This window comes from Antechinus flavipes, chromosome 1 (assembly GCF_016432865.1).
Source record: "Antechinus flavipes isolate AdamAnt ecotype Samford, QLD, Australia chromosome 1, AdamAnt_v2, whole genome shotgun sequence".
NCBI lineage: Eukaryota > Metazoa > Chordata > Mammalia > Dasyuromorphia > Dasyuridae > Antechinus > Antechinus flavipes.
In genome coordinates this window covers 590,776,445-590,788,966 of record NC_067398.1, presented here as the reverse complement: position 1 = coordinate 590,788,966, position 12,522 = coordinate 590,776,445, and the positions used below count along the sequence as shown (strand labels likewise).

The 12,522-nt window shown below is 35.6% G+C and overlaps 1 protein-coding gene across 1 annotated transcript in view; it reads left to right on the top strand.

Moving 5' to 3' along the window:
* The first annotated feature begins 484 nt into the window (after positions 1 to 484).
* DPYS (dihydropyrimidinase) overlaps positions 485 to 12,522 on the top strand; it is a 115,502-nt gene continuing 103,464 nt past the window's right edge. The window contains exon 1 of the mRNA XM_051970968.1: positions 485 to 756. Coding sequence (XP_051826928.1) covers positions 493 to 756 — 264 coding nt within the window. The 5' untranslated portion in view covers positions 485 to 492. The remainder of the gene's footprint in view (positions 757 to 12,522) is intronic.

The following is a 12,522-nucleotide window of genomic DNA, read 5'->3' as shown; positions in this document are numbered from 1 at the left end:
TTGTACTGGGTTATCTTTATATTGTCTTTTGCAGCTCTAAATCCTATGATCTTCAGATGCGTGTTTACCAGAGCCACGGGTAGATTGTCCCATCATTTTTTTCCTCTACGTCTAAATCACTCACTAGAGGGCGGGGCCAGCTAGCTAAGGTTGGGGAGGTAAGCAGCTAATAAGTGAGGAAGGGTATGTTAGCCTAGAGCTAAGGGGTTTAGGACTTAACTCAAACCTTTTGTACCCTTTGCTTTTGTTTATCAATTGGTCGGCTAGCTCAGGTAGAGGCAAATTACTATCATCCCTGGTGGAACTTGGACTTTTCGCATGGTTGGGTAATTGACTAAGGGCGTCCAGTTGCTTCTGAACTCTCTCACAGGGGAGACACCTTAGGATCCCGCTCCCAAATGCAGTTGTATCCCATCTGCAAGAGGTCTCGGACCGACTAGTTGCGGGAGGGAGGCTATTCAGTGGGTATTTCTCTGACCTTCTGCAGTGGCCATGGCTGCCCTGCCGCGGCTCCTCATTCGCGGGGGCAGGGTGGTAAATGAGGACCGCTCTCAGCTAGCAGATGTGCTAGTGGAGGATGGCGTAGTGCGGGCTTTGGGGCCTGACCTCCTGGCGTCTGGAACTTCTGCCGAGGGTTTGCGGATCCTCGATGCCACCGGCAAGCTGGTGCTGCCCGGAGGCATCGACACTCACACGCACTTGCAGTTCCCTTTTATGGGAACACAGTCCGTCGATGACTTCTATCTGGGGACCAAGGTACTGACCATCCGTTCTCTCTCCTTGCGACCAAAGCAATCAGGAGCCCGGGACTGTTCTAGTGGAAGAGGGTGTAGGAGGGTTTCCTCTCAGCAGGGCATCAGCCGCAGATTTCTGCTCTGGACTTCATTGTCTACTCCCTTCTGAGACTCCAGACCCTGGGAACTGTCTCCTTGGCTGATCAGTCGGTTAAAGTTAGTAGGAGCCCCAGGAATTCAGGAAACAGTTTTTTGCTTCTTTGCGGGGGGATGAGAGTTGGGGTGGGGATTGGGATTGGGAAACGGGAATCTGCTGTGAGTTTGCATAAAGTGAGGGATTTGAAAGCAGGGCTGATTTGCACCACTTTTTTCTTGGCACATTTGTCTGTCCGTTTGCCATCCTATCTGAACTTTGAAATAGAGAGAGAAGCTTCTCTTTTCATGCCATAGGACTTTTTTTTTTTTTTTATTAACTTAGAAAGGATCCTTCCTCTTGGGTTACAGATATTCGAAACTGGTCTCTTAGTAATAAAAATAACAATAGCAAGCACTTATATAGCATTTGAGATTTGCTTGGCAAGCTACATAATCATCTCATTTGATTCTCACTATGACTCTGTTCTAATTGTTGGGGAGGAGAGTTTTGTTGGCTGAAGACTGGGCCAGATCCATATGTTCTTCTCAGAGACTGCTCCTCACAGAGACTGCTCCTCACAGAGACACCTCTCTCCAGCCCCCGACCCTTTTCTCATCCCAGGGTTAGTTACCCTTCAGAAAGTCTCAAGGAAACTAAGTATTGTGGACTAGCTAGCAATCTGAAAACTGTCTCATCTGTCCTTGCTCCTGCTTTATAAGAAACATAGGAATAGCTAATGGGAAGCCAGAGACAACATAGAAATAACTTCCTACCTCACTTGCCTACCACTACATAGATGCAACCTTGTCCTATTTGTCTTTCTTTTCCCTCATTCCCTTCTCCCCAGTATTTTGCTTCTAAAACAGCCCTCCTCTTTTACAGTCCCTCCCTCTTTCTTATACTTTTACTCTTTCTACTTCTGTTCTCCCTTCCATTAGCCTCCTCCGTCTTGTCCTATTTGTCCACGGAATTGATATTGCTCATTAGTTTCAGTATGAAGAGAAAGACTAATAATTTTGAGCTTACTTCATTTTACTGCCTACATAGATCTGAATCTTATACATAAATCCAGAGATTGTCAAGTGGTATTACCTACAGTCAAAGAAGCAAATCTTAAAAGTCTCCAAAGGATATGAGAGGAAAGGAGACTCTTAAGGAGTCTCCCCAAAGTCACGTATCTTTGATCTCCAAACATTTTTCTAAATCAGAACTTGTAAGTCTAGCCTTCTTGATTATTCCAATTTTGATTGTAATATTTTGGAAATGCATGATCTAGCATGTTTTTTAGGGGGTAGCAAATAATCTAGTTTATCAATCTCCATTGGAATTTTCCCAACAACTATAATCAAATGTTTGAAAAAGGTACTCTATAATGTATTGTGTTTATAATCCCACAGTCTATTTTTCCTGTTTAAATTTTTTTAATTATGAATTTAGCAAGTGCCAAATAAAATTAGCATTTCCATATATACACAGAAAAACAAAACAGGATGTTCCATGAAACTACAAATCTCCAATATATATGACAGCCTTATAAAAAAAAATACAAATTCAATCTGTAGCTTTCAAAAGCTACAAAAATTCAAAAATTTCCTGATTATTTGTACTTCTTTCTGAATTTCCTTCTGATCTCTGATTTTTTTTTAAAGTTGCCTTAAAAGGAAATGAAGATTAAAGCAACTCAGAGTTTCAACATAACCTCTATTAGATTGTAAAAGCTGACAAAGAGGGAAATAACAAATATTGGAGGGACTGTGAGAAAATCATTGCTGATGGAATTATGGACTAATTCAACTATTTTGGAAAGCAATTTGGAATTGTGCTAAAAAAAATCATTCAGCTGAACATATTTAGCTGATCTAGTGATAACACTATGTGCACATACCCAAATATATAAAAGAAAAAAAAAAGACATAGGTATAAAAATATTCCTAGCATTTTATTCCATAGCAGGGTGAAAAAAGATCCCAAACCCCAACAATTTGTCCACTTCCTAGAAAATGATTAAATAAAGGATAAAATATGAATGTAATTGAATATTGGGTCATAATAAATATGGGCAGTTTCCTCAGAAACTGAGAAGACTGATTTGAATTGATGCAGAATGAAGTAAGGAGAGCAATTCATAATATGATAACAACATTGGTTATTTTTTATTGTTATTATTTTTATTTTTTATTTTTTTATTAAAGCTTTTTATTTTCAAAACATATGCATGGATAATTTTTCTTTCTTTTTTTTTCTTTTTTTATTATAATAACTTTTTATTGACAGAACCCATGCCAGGGTGACTTTTTACATTATCTCTTGCACTCACTTCTGTTCCGATTTTTCCCCTCTCTCCCTCCACTCCCTCCCTTAGATGGCAAGCAGTCCTATATATGTTAAATATGTCGCAGCATATCCTAGATACAATATATGTGCGCAGAACCGAACAGTTCTCTTGTTGCACAGGGAGAATTGGATTCAGAAGGCAGAAATAACCCAGGAAGAAAAACAAAAATGCAAATAGTTTACATTCATTTCGCAAAATGAATCATTGTTGAAGTATATAATGATCTCCTGGTTCTGCTCATTTCACTTTACATCAGTTCATGTAAGTCTCGCCAGTCCTCTCTGTATTCATCCTGCTGGTCATTTCTTACAGAACAATAATATTCCATAACATTCATATACCACAATTTACCCAACCATTCTCCAATTGATGGGTATCCATTCAATTTCCAGTTCCTAGCCACTACAAACAGGGCTGCCACAAACATTTTGGCACATACAGGTCCCTTTCCCTTCTTTAGTATTTCTTTGGGATATAAGCCCAATAGAAACACTGCTGGATCAAAGGATATGCACAGTTTGATAACTTTTGGGGCATAATTCCAGATTGCTCTCCAGATTGTTCACAACTCCACCAACAATGTATCAGTGTCCCAGTTTTCCCACATCTCCTCCAACATTCATCATTATTTTTTCCTGTCATCTTAGCCAATTTGACAGGTGTGTAGTGGTATCTCAGAGTTGTCTTAATTTGCATTTCTCTGATCAATAGTGATTTGGAACACTCTTTCATATGAGTGGTAATAGTTTCAATTTCTTAATCTGAGAATTATCTGTTCATATCCTTTGACCATTTATCAATTGGAGAATGGCTTGATTTCTTATAAATTAGAGTCAATTCTCTCTATATTTTGGAAATGAGGCCTTTATCAGAACCATTAACTGTGAAGATGAACAACATCGATTATAAAGAAAAACAAGTTTGAAAGACTTGAGACCTGATCAATTCTGTGATAAACCAGTAAGTAGTTCAAAACACTAAAGATGAAACATGCTACTTACTTCTTTTGAGATGTGATAAACTTCAAATGAAGACTAATATTTATATTATTTTTTCTACATGGACAAGGTGGAAGTTTATTTTGCTGGACTACTTATTGATTATGAAGGTTTTGTTCTTTTTCATTGTTATGAAATGGGGGTTAAGGGAACACATTAATAATAGTAAATGTGTAAATACACAAACAAATAAAAGTTGCCTCAATGATCCCTTTTTCTCTTTTTTCTTTTTTGCTCTGCTGTTCCAATCTCTCTTTTGCCCTTTGCCACTACTTGAGAGAAAAAAGGAATGGAAAACAAAGCCTTTTAACAAATGTACATAGTAAAGCAAAATAGAATCCCACATTGTGAAATATGTTTGCCTCTTCATGGAACCCATCACTTCTCAATGTCCTTTAGAATTTTTTGTTTTATTTTTTAATAAGTTTTTTTTTTCTTTTTCAAAATCCATGCAAAAATAGTTTTCAGCATTTACCCTTATGAAACCTTATGTTCCAAATTTTTCTCTCTTCCATCCTCCCCATTAGACAGTAAGTAATGCACAATTCTTCTAAACATATTTCCACATTTATCATGCGACCCAAAAAATTCAGATCAAAAGGGGGAAAATGAGAAAGAAAAACACAAGTTAGCAAACAACAATAACAAAAAAGGTGAATATGCCATGTAGTAATCCACATTCAGTCCCCACAGTCCCCTCTCTGGATGCAGATGGCTCTCTCCATCACAAGTCTAATAGAATTGGTATGATTCACCTCATTGTTGAAAAGAACCAAACCTATCAGTTGATCATCACATAATCTTATTATTGTATACAATGTTTACTGGATTCTACTTACTTTATTTAGCATGAGTTCATGTAAATCTCTCCAGGCCTTTCTGAAATCAGCCTCTGATTATTTCTTATATGTGAAGTCCAGGATAGCTCCCTGGAGGCTTCAGGAACACCCATAGTCAGGATAAATAAAAGTCCTTGGTCTTCAGGGGGAGAAGTGAAGGAGACACACAAACTGCCACAAGCTTGCCACCAATCTCTCTTCTCCTGGTCCTGCTGCAAAGTGAAGTTCTCTTGCCTCTCTCACCCCACTCTTAATTTTTACCTACAATTATCTTTATACACCAAAGATCAAGCCAGCACAGACAGTGAGAAGGGCCATTTTTTCCAAACATATGCTAATAGAATCATTGTCCAATAGGTAATTAGCCTTAAGTGCTCGGTTGTCTGATTCAAGCACACCTTTTAAGAGTTTCAGCCCTTTACACTTATAGAACAATAATATCCCATTTCATTTATATACCATAACTTATTCAGCCATTCCCCAACTAATGGGGAATTTCTACTTAGTTTTCAACTCCTTGCTACTACAAAAAGGGCTGCTACAAACATTTTTGCACATGTGGGTCCTTTTCCCTTTTTAATTTGGGATACAGACCCAGTAGAGACTATGCTGGATCAAAGAGTATGCACAGTTTGATAGTCATTTGGACATAGTTCCAAAATATTCTCCAGAATCATTGAATCATTTCATAATTCCACCAACAATGTATAAGTGTCCCAGTTTTCCCACATCCCCTCCAACATTTAACATTATCTTTTCCTATCATTTTAGCTAATCTGAGAGGTATGAAGTGGTATCTCAGAATTGTCTTAATTTGTATTTCTCTAATAATAGTAATTTAGAGTGGTTTTTTTTTCATATGACTAGAAATGGCTTTAATTTTTTCCCTGAAAATTGTCTGTTCTTATCCTTTGACCATTTATCAATTGAAGAATAGCTTGTCTTCTTATAAATTTAAGTCAAAATTCTATATTTTAGAAATGAGGGCTTTATCAGAAACCTTGGATCTAAATTGCTCCCTTCCCCCCAATTTTTGGCTTCCCTTCTAATCTTGGTTGCATTGGTTTTGTTTGTACAAAAACTTATTAGTTAATCAAAATTATTTATTTTGCATTTCATAATCTCCTCTAATTCTTATTTGGCCATAAATTCATGTAATGTCCAGGTTAGTTTTCTGGAGGTCTTGGGACCAGCCTTCATTTCAGCAGAATAATCACCACAAGAATAGTTAAGGATAAGGTCCAAAGTCTTTATTTTCTCCTTCACAGTCTATCTCCTTCTCCTGGGGCCCAGGGTAGCTTTCTAGAGGCCCTCTGGAATGGGTCTTGGTTTCAATGTAGGAGGCAGGAGAGTCACCAGGACAGCCTTTATCTTGAAGTCTGTGTCTGGCTGAGTTTGTCCAGTTTATATACTCTATTACAATTATATCATTATAATATACTGAGTATAAACCAATCATTATATCACTAGGGAACCATTTTTTGTTGTAAGATTAAATCAATCATACTGAACTAGAGAACTCACATGCTAAACTAGATAATCATTGTCTTATCAATTCTACTGAGTTAACACCTTGTTGTAGGATTAAATCAATCATACTGAGTTCCTTCCCTTTACAAATTCATTGCTTCTCCACAGATCTGAGAGGTAAACTATCTGTTGTTTTCCTAATTTCCTTTTTGTCTAAATAATGAACTCATTTCCACTTTATCTTGGTATAGGATATTAGGTATTGACCAGGGCCCAATTTGTGCCATACTATTTTCTAATTTCACAGCAAATCTTGTCAAATAGGAATTCTTATTTCACAAGCTGGAGTCTTTGGGTTTCTCAAACACTAGATTACTATAGCCATTGATTATTGTGTCTTGTGAACCTAACCTATTACATTGATCCACTACTCTTATTTTTTATCTAGTATCAAATGGTTTTGATGACTACTGTTTTATAACTTATAGTTTTAAATCTGGTACATCTAGGCCACCTTCATTATTATTCCTACCTCTATAAAATAGTTTCTTGGAAGTTTGGTATAGCACTGAATAAGCAGATTAATTTTGGCAGAATTATCATTTTATTATATATATATATATATATATATATATATATATATATATATAAGTTCAGCCTATCCATGAGTACTTGATATTCTCTCAATTGTTTAGTTTTGACTTTATTTGTGTGAAAAATATTTCATAATTGTATTAATATAATTCCTGGCTTTGTCTTGGCAGATAGACTTCCAAATATTTTATATTTATATTCCAGTTATTTTAAATGGAATTTCTCTTTCTATCTCTTGCTGTTGGACTTTGTAGGTAAATGCTGGTGATTTCTATAGATTCATTTTATATCCTACAACTTTGCTAAAGGTGTTAATTGTTTCTAATAGTTTTTTAGTTGATTCTCTAGGATTCTCTAAGTATACCATCATATCATCTATAAATGGTGATAAATTTTTTCCACATTGCCTACTCTAATTCCTTCAATTTATTTTTCTTCTCTTATTGCTAAAGCTAATATTTCTAATACAACATTGAATAGTAATGATGATAGTGGGCAATCTTGTTTTCCCTTGATCTTATTTGGAATGCTATCCTTTAGAATCTTGATTGGTTGTTTTATTTTCCTTGGTCCTCATCAAGTTGCTTTTCTTTATAATATTGTTATTTTATAAATTATTCTGGTTCTATTCACTTCACTCTGTATTAGTTCATACTGATCTTTGTTTTTCCCCAAACCATTTCATAATTTCTTATTTTATTGTTAAGTCATTTTCCAAGACCATGCACACCATACCACAATTGGAGCTATTTATCTTATAGATGGGAAAATTAAAGCTGGGTGGAAGTAGGGAGTGAGGATGGACAAGTAGTTGTGTTGAAAAAAAAAACAATGCAGTTTTTTGTTTCTTTTTGTTTTTAGTCTCAGAATCCAAAAACAATTTAATTCAATTCAACTTTTCTAGCTTGTAGAGATATCCATAACAGCATAGTTCCCTCTGCCCTCTAACATGACCCCTTTACTCCAGATGATTTGAGATAAGATTTATAGAATCTCAGAAGAAAAAAAAATGTTAAAATAGTATCTTGATTAACCTTCCAGAATCATTGGGTAACCAAGTATTCAATCCTTGAATACTCCCTTTATTCTTGGAGTTAAACAAAGACATCCCCCCACTTCTGTCCCAGTGATTAGTACAGTGCCTGGCACAAACGTTGGTTGACTTTATGCCTAAGATAACTTGATTTTTTCTCAAGGAAAAAGAGTGGGTCCTATCAAAAAATACTTTGAATGGATTGAATTACAATGACCTGATCAAGACAAAAATTAAATTTGGTTATCTTTAATGCATTTCTCCTTTTCCCTTGATTGATTATCACTTATCTTTTCTAGGGGTTTTACCAATGATTTTATAAAGAACTTTTTAGAGCAGAAAAATACTGTTTCTTAATATAGAGAGACTGCTGGATCTGGGGTCAGAAAAAACTGACTTCAGTCTAGCCTCAAACCCTTTCCTAGCTGTCACAATGACCTTGGACAAGTCACTTGATTTCTGCCTGCCTCAGTTTCTTCATCTGTAAAATGAAAATAATAATAGCATTTACATCACAAGATTCTGGTGAAGATACAATGAGATTATATTTGTAGAATGCTTTGTAAATCTCAACGTGCTGTTATAATTAGTATTGTTAAAATTTCTAGAGAAATTTAATAGGAGGGTTTTTAATATGATTACACAATTATCTTCAAGAATTTGTTGGCTTGAAGGGAAATTTAATTTGGACAGAACTAGTAGTTAAGAGTGGATGAGATAGATTTAGAATTGTTGTGAGGAAAATATTTCCTTAACAATTATTGTCCAAAAGTGAGCTGCCTTAGAGGGATCATGTATTCTCCCTTGCTAGAGATTCTCAAAAAAAGTCTTGATGAGTATTTGTAAATGCCATGTAGAAAATTCTTGATTAATTACAAGATGGATTTAATGACCTCTGAAATTCCTTCTGACATTTGTTGTTGAAGTGAACTCTTATCTACTTGTGTTGTTCAGTCATGTCCAACTCTTCATGACCCTGTGGGTTTTCTTGGTGAAGATACTGGAGTGGTTTGCCATTTCCTTCTCCAATGGATAAAAGCAAATAAATTAATTGAATTGCCCAGGATCACACAATTAGTGAAAGAAGGCCAGATTTGAATTCATGTCTTTGTGACTCAATACCAGTGTTCTATTCACTGAGCTGCCTCTTACATACATGAAGCTTTGCCTCATTATTATGACTCAGCTACTACGAATTTCATGTCCAAAATTTACCTCGTAATTATTTTGTATAAAATTTCTACACAGCATACAAGTTGTCTCCCCCAGAATAGAAGCTCTTTAAGAATAGAAACGATTTCATTTTTTCTTATATCCCCTAACGTCTAACATGGTGCTTCACAAACAATGGGCATTGAATAGATGCTTGTCAGTTACTTGATTCTAGGGTCACATAATTTGTTATAGAATCTCTACCACATTTCCATTGTCATCATGTCCTTTGATTGAATAGGAAGGCATGACATGGTTTGGAGAAATAGTGTTACACTCAAATAAAAATTTCAAATGCACATAAGAATCCCAACAAACACATATTTACTTAGAAAACCACACATATAGATAACATTTTCTATATTTTATTGTGGGCTGCTAAGTGCCACAGTGAATTGTGCTGGTCCTAAATTTGGGAAGACTCCTATTCATGAGTTCAGATCTGGCCTCAGCCACTTACAAGATGTGTGATCCTGAGAAGTCACTTAGCTCTGTTTGCTTCAGTTTCCTCATCTGTAAAATAAGCTAGAGAAATAAATGAAAAACTATTGCATTATCTTTGCCAAGAACATCCCAAATGGGATCACAGTCAGACATGACACAAAATGACTGAACAACAATATTCCATTGTATTTTTGTATATTTTGTGAAAGATTTCCTGATTATATTTCAATTTGGTTTGGTTTGCATTGGAGAGTATCCACTCTGGTTTGAAGGATCTTATAAATTACTTTGTAGAATTTTGCTATAACAACATATGTTAGAGCTTAAGCCTCAATTATCTTTGTGGTGTCTCTTTGTTTATATTCACTGTATGAGTCTTATATGATGAGGTTATTAAGTGTTCTACTATAAGTCTTTCTTGGGGCAGCTAGATGGCACAGTGGATAGAGCATAGCCTCTGAAGTCAGGAGGACCTGAGTTCAATCTGGTACTTAACACTTCCTACCTGTGTGACCTTGGGCAAGTCACTTAACCCCAATTGCTTTAATGTGTATGTGTGTTGTTGTTGTTGTTGTTGTTGTTGTTGTTGTTGTTGTTGTTGTTTTGTTGCCTTTGATAACATTTATTTTATTGTTTCAGACTCTTTGTGACCCTATTTGGGATTTTCTTGGCAAGAAGTATAGTTGTGCTTTTCTATTTCCTTCTTCAACCCATTTTAAATTTGAGGTATTGAGATAAACAGGGTTAAATGACTTGGCCAGGATTATACAGCTAATATGTATCTGATGAAAATGACTCTTTTCTTATTGCAAGCCCAACACTCTATCCACTGCACCATCTAGTTCCCTTTGAATACATACCCCAGAGAATCTGGCCGAACTATTGAGAAGATTTGAGATCATTTTATACAAAGATTATTTGTAGGTAATAATAACATTTACCCTGGAAAAGAGAAGATTGAAAGTATGATTGCTGTTTTCAAGTATTTAGGGAGCCTTCATGCAGAAGAGGGATCATTATATTCTATTTGGCACTAAAAGACAGAACTAAACACTATGATTGGAGTTACCCAGAAGAAGATTTAAGCACCATAAAAGAAAAAAACCTCACTAATGATTAAGAATGATCCAAAATGGAATAAATTATCTCAAAGGGTAATGGGTTTCCCATTCTTTAAAGTCTTTAGGAGAAGGATGGATGATCCCTTGTTAGGAATATGGGTGACACTATTCCTCTTCAGGTATACTATTAATACTCGATCCCATTCCTGCACATGTACTACCTAAATTTTCAAACCAATTAATCATTGCAAACACTACCCATTTTCTCCATTATATCTAAGAGGCATGATCTTAACTTTAAAATTCTTAAGGCCATATTTACGACAAGGAAAACTTCTTGAAGTCATTATTTTCTTTATCTTGGCATATTTTAGATAAAAGAACCTTTGGTCAACTGAATAGCACCAAATAAACAGACTATTTTTAAGAGAAGATATAGAAAAATATTTAATGAGAGATAAGATAATTTATAGATTTTGAGAGAATTTTATAGCTTAATATAAATATACTAATCCATCAAAATAATATCTATAAATTGTGAAAACAAACACATTTTTATACTAATCCTAAAGTAGAAATTGCATATTCATGAAAAAAATTATGGAATCAAATTACCTTTCTTGGCTTCAGTCAGACCTGCCTTGACATGAAATTATATAGGTATTAAAATTGCTAGTGGGAAGGTGGGGAGGGGAAGGTGAGGAGGGGAAGTGGGGAGAGAATGGGGGGGGGAACAGAGACAGAGAGGCAGTGAATAGGGAAAAAGACAAAGACAGAGAGAAAGAGGGGGAGGTAGAGAAATTTAAAAAGTAGAGAAAGGAAGAAGGTGTGTGTGTGTGTTATTAGGAAGCAAAATACAGGGGCAAAATAAAGAGCAATACTTTAATTCTCCTTTAATTCTGTCTTGTCAGTAAGGGAAAGATTTGTGCTTCCAGAAAGGAAATAGAGGCTCATACTAAGATTATTAAGTCCTACTGAATATTTCCAGGCTAGTCAAACTTCTTTTTTTATAGAATTTATGTTCCTCATCATGCTCCCTCCCTGTTGAGGGAGTTGAAAGCAACAACAGACTAGCATTCCAAGTTATAGAGCAGATTTAAGAGTTAATGAAGATTTTCTTTTCAAGGGACAAATCAGTTTTGGATTAATATGATCCTCCTATCATTATAACAATAAAAAGTCATATATTCAATCCAGCTATATGAGCTGATGATGTATATATTACCAACTCTCTCTCTCTCTCTCTCTGTGTGCGTGTGTGTGTGTGTGTGTGTGTGTATGTTTGACTGAAAATAAGTGAGACAGAGGTGAATTATCTATGAGGTAACTTGGTGTCTAGTATAATTAAATCCTGCTTAAGTTGACCAAATAAGCAGACTTCTAAAAACAAATTAAAGAAATTAGGATTTGAGATCCCTTCAAATTTTTGAGATTCTTTGATTACAAGGAAAACATTTTAGATCAAGGGGCTTCTTGCAGATCAGAAATTGTCTTTGGGGATCAGGGCCCATGAGGAATTCTTGATTTTTTTTATTCTTCTATGCTGACTCCATGGATACTCTTAAAACTCCAAGTGAGGATCATAATAAATGATTCTCACAGGATGGTGTGTGTGTGTGGGGGGGATGTAATGCATTTCCAAGAATACATGTGATAGGAACTAGAG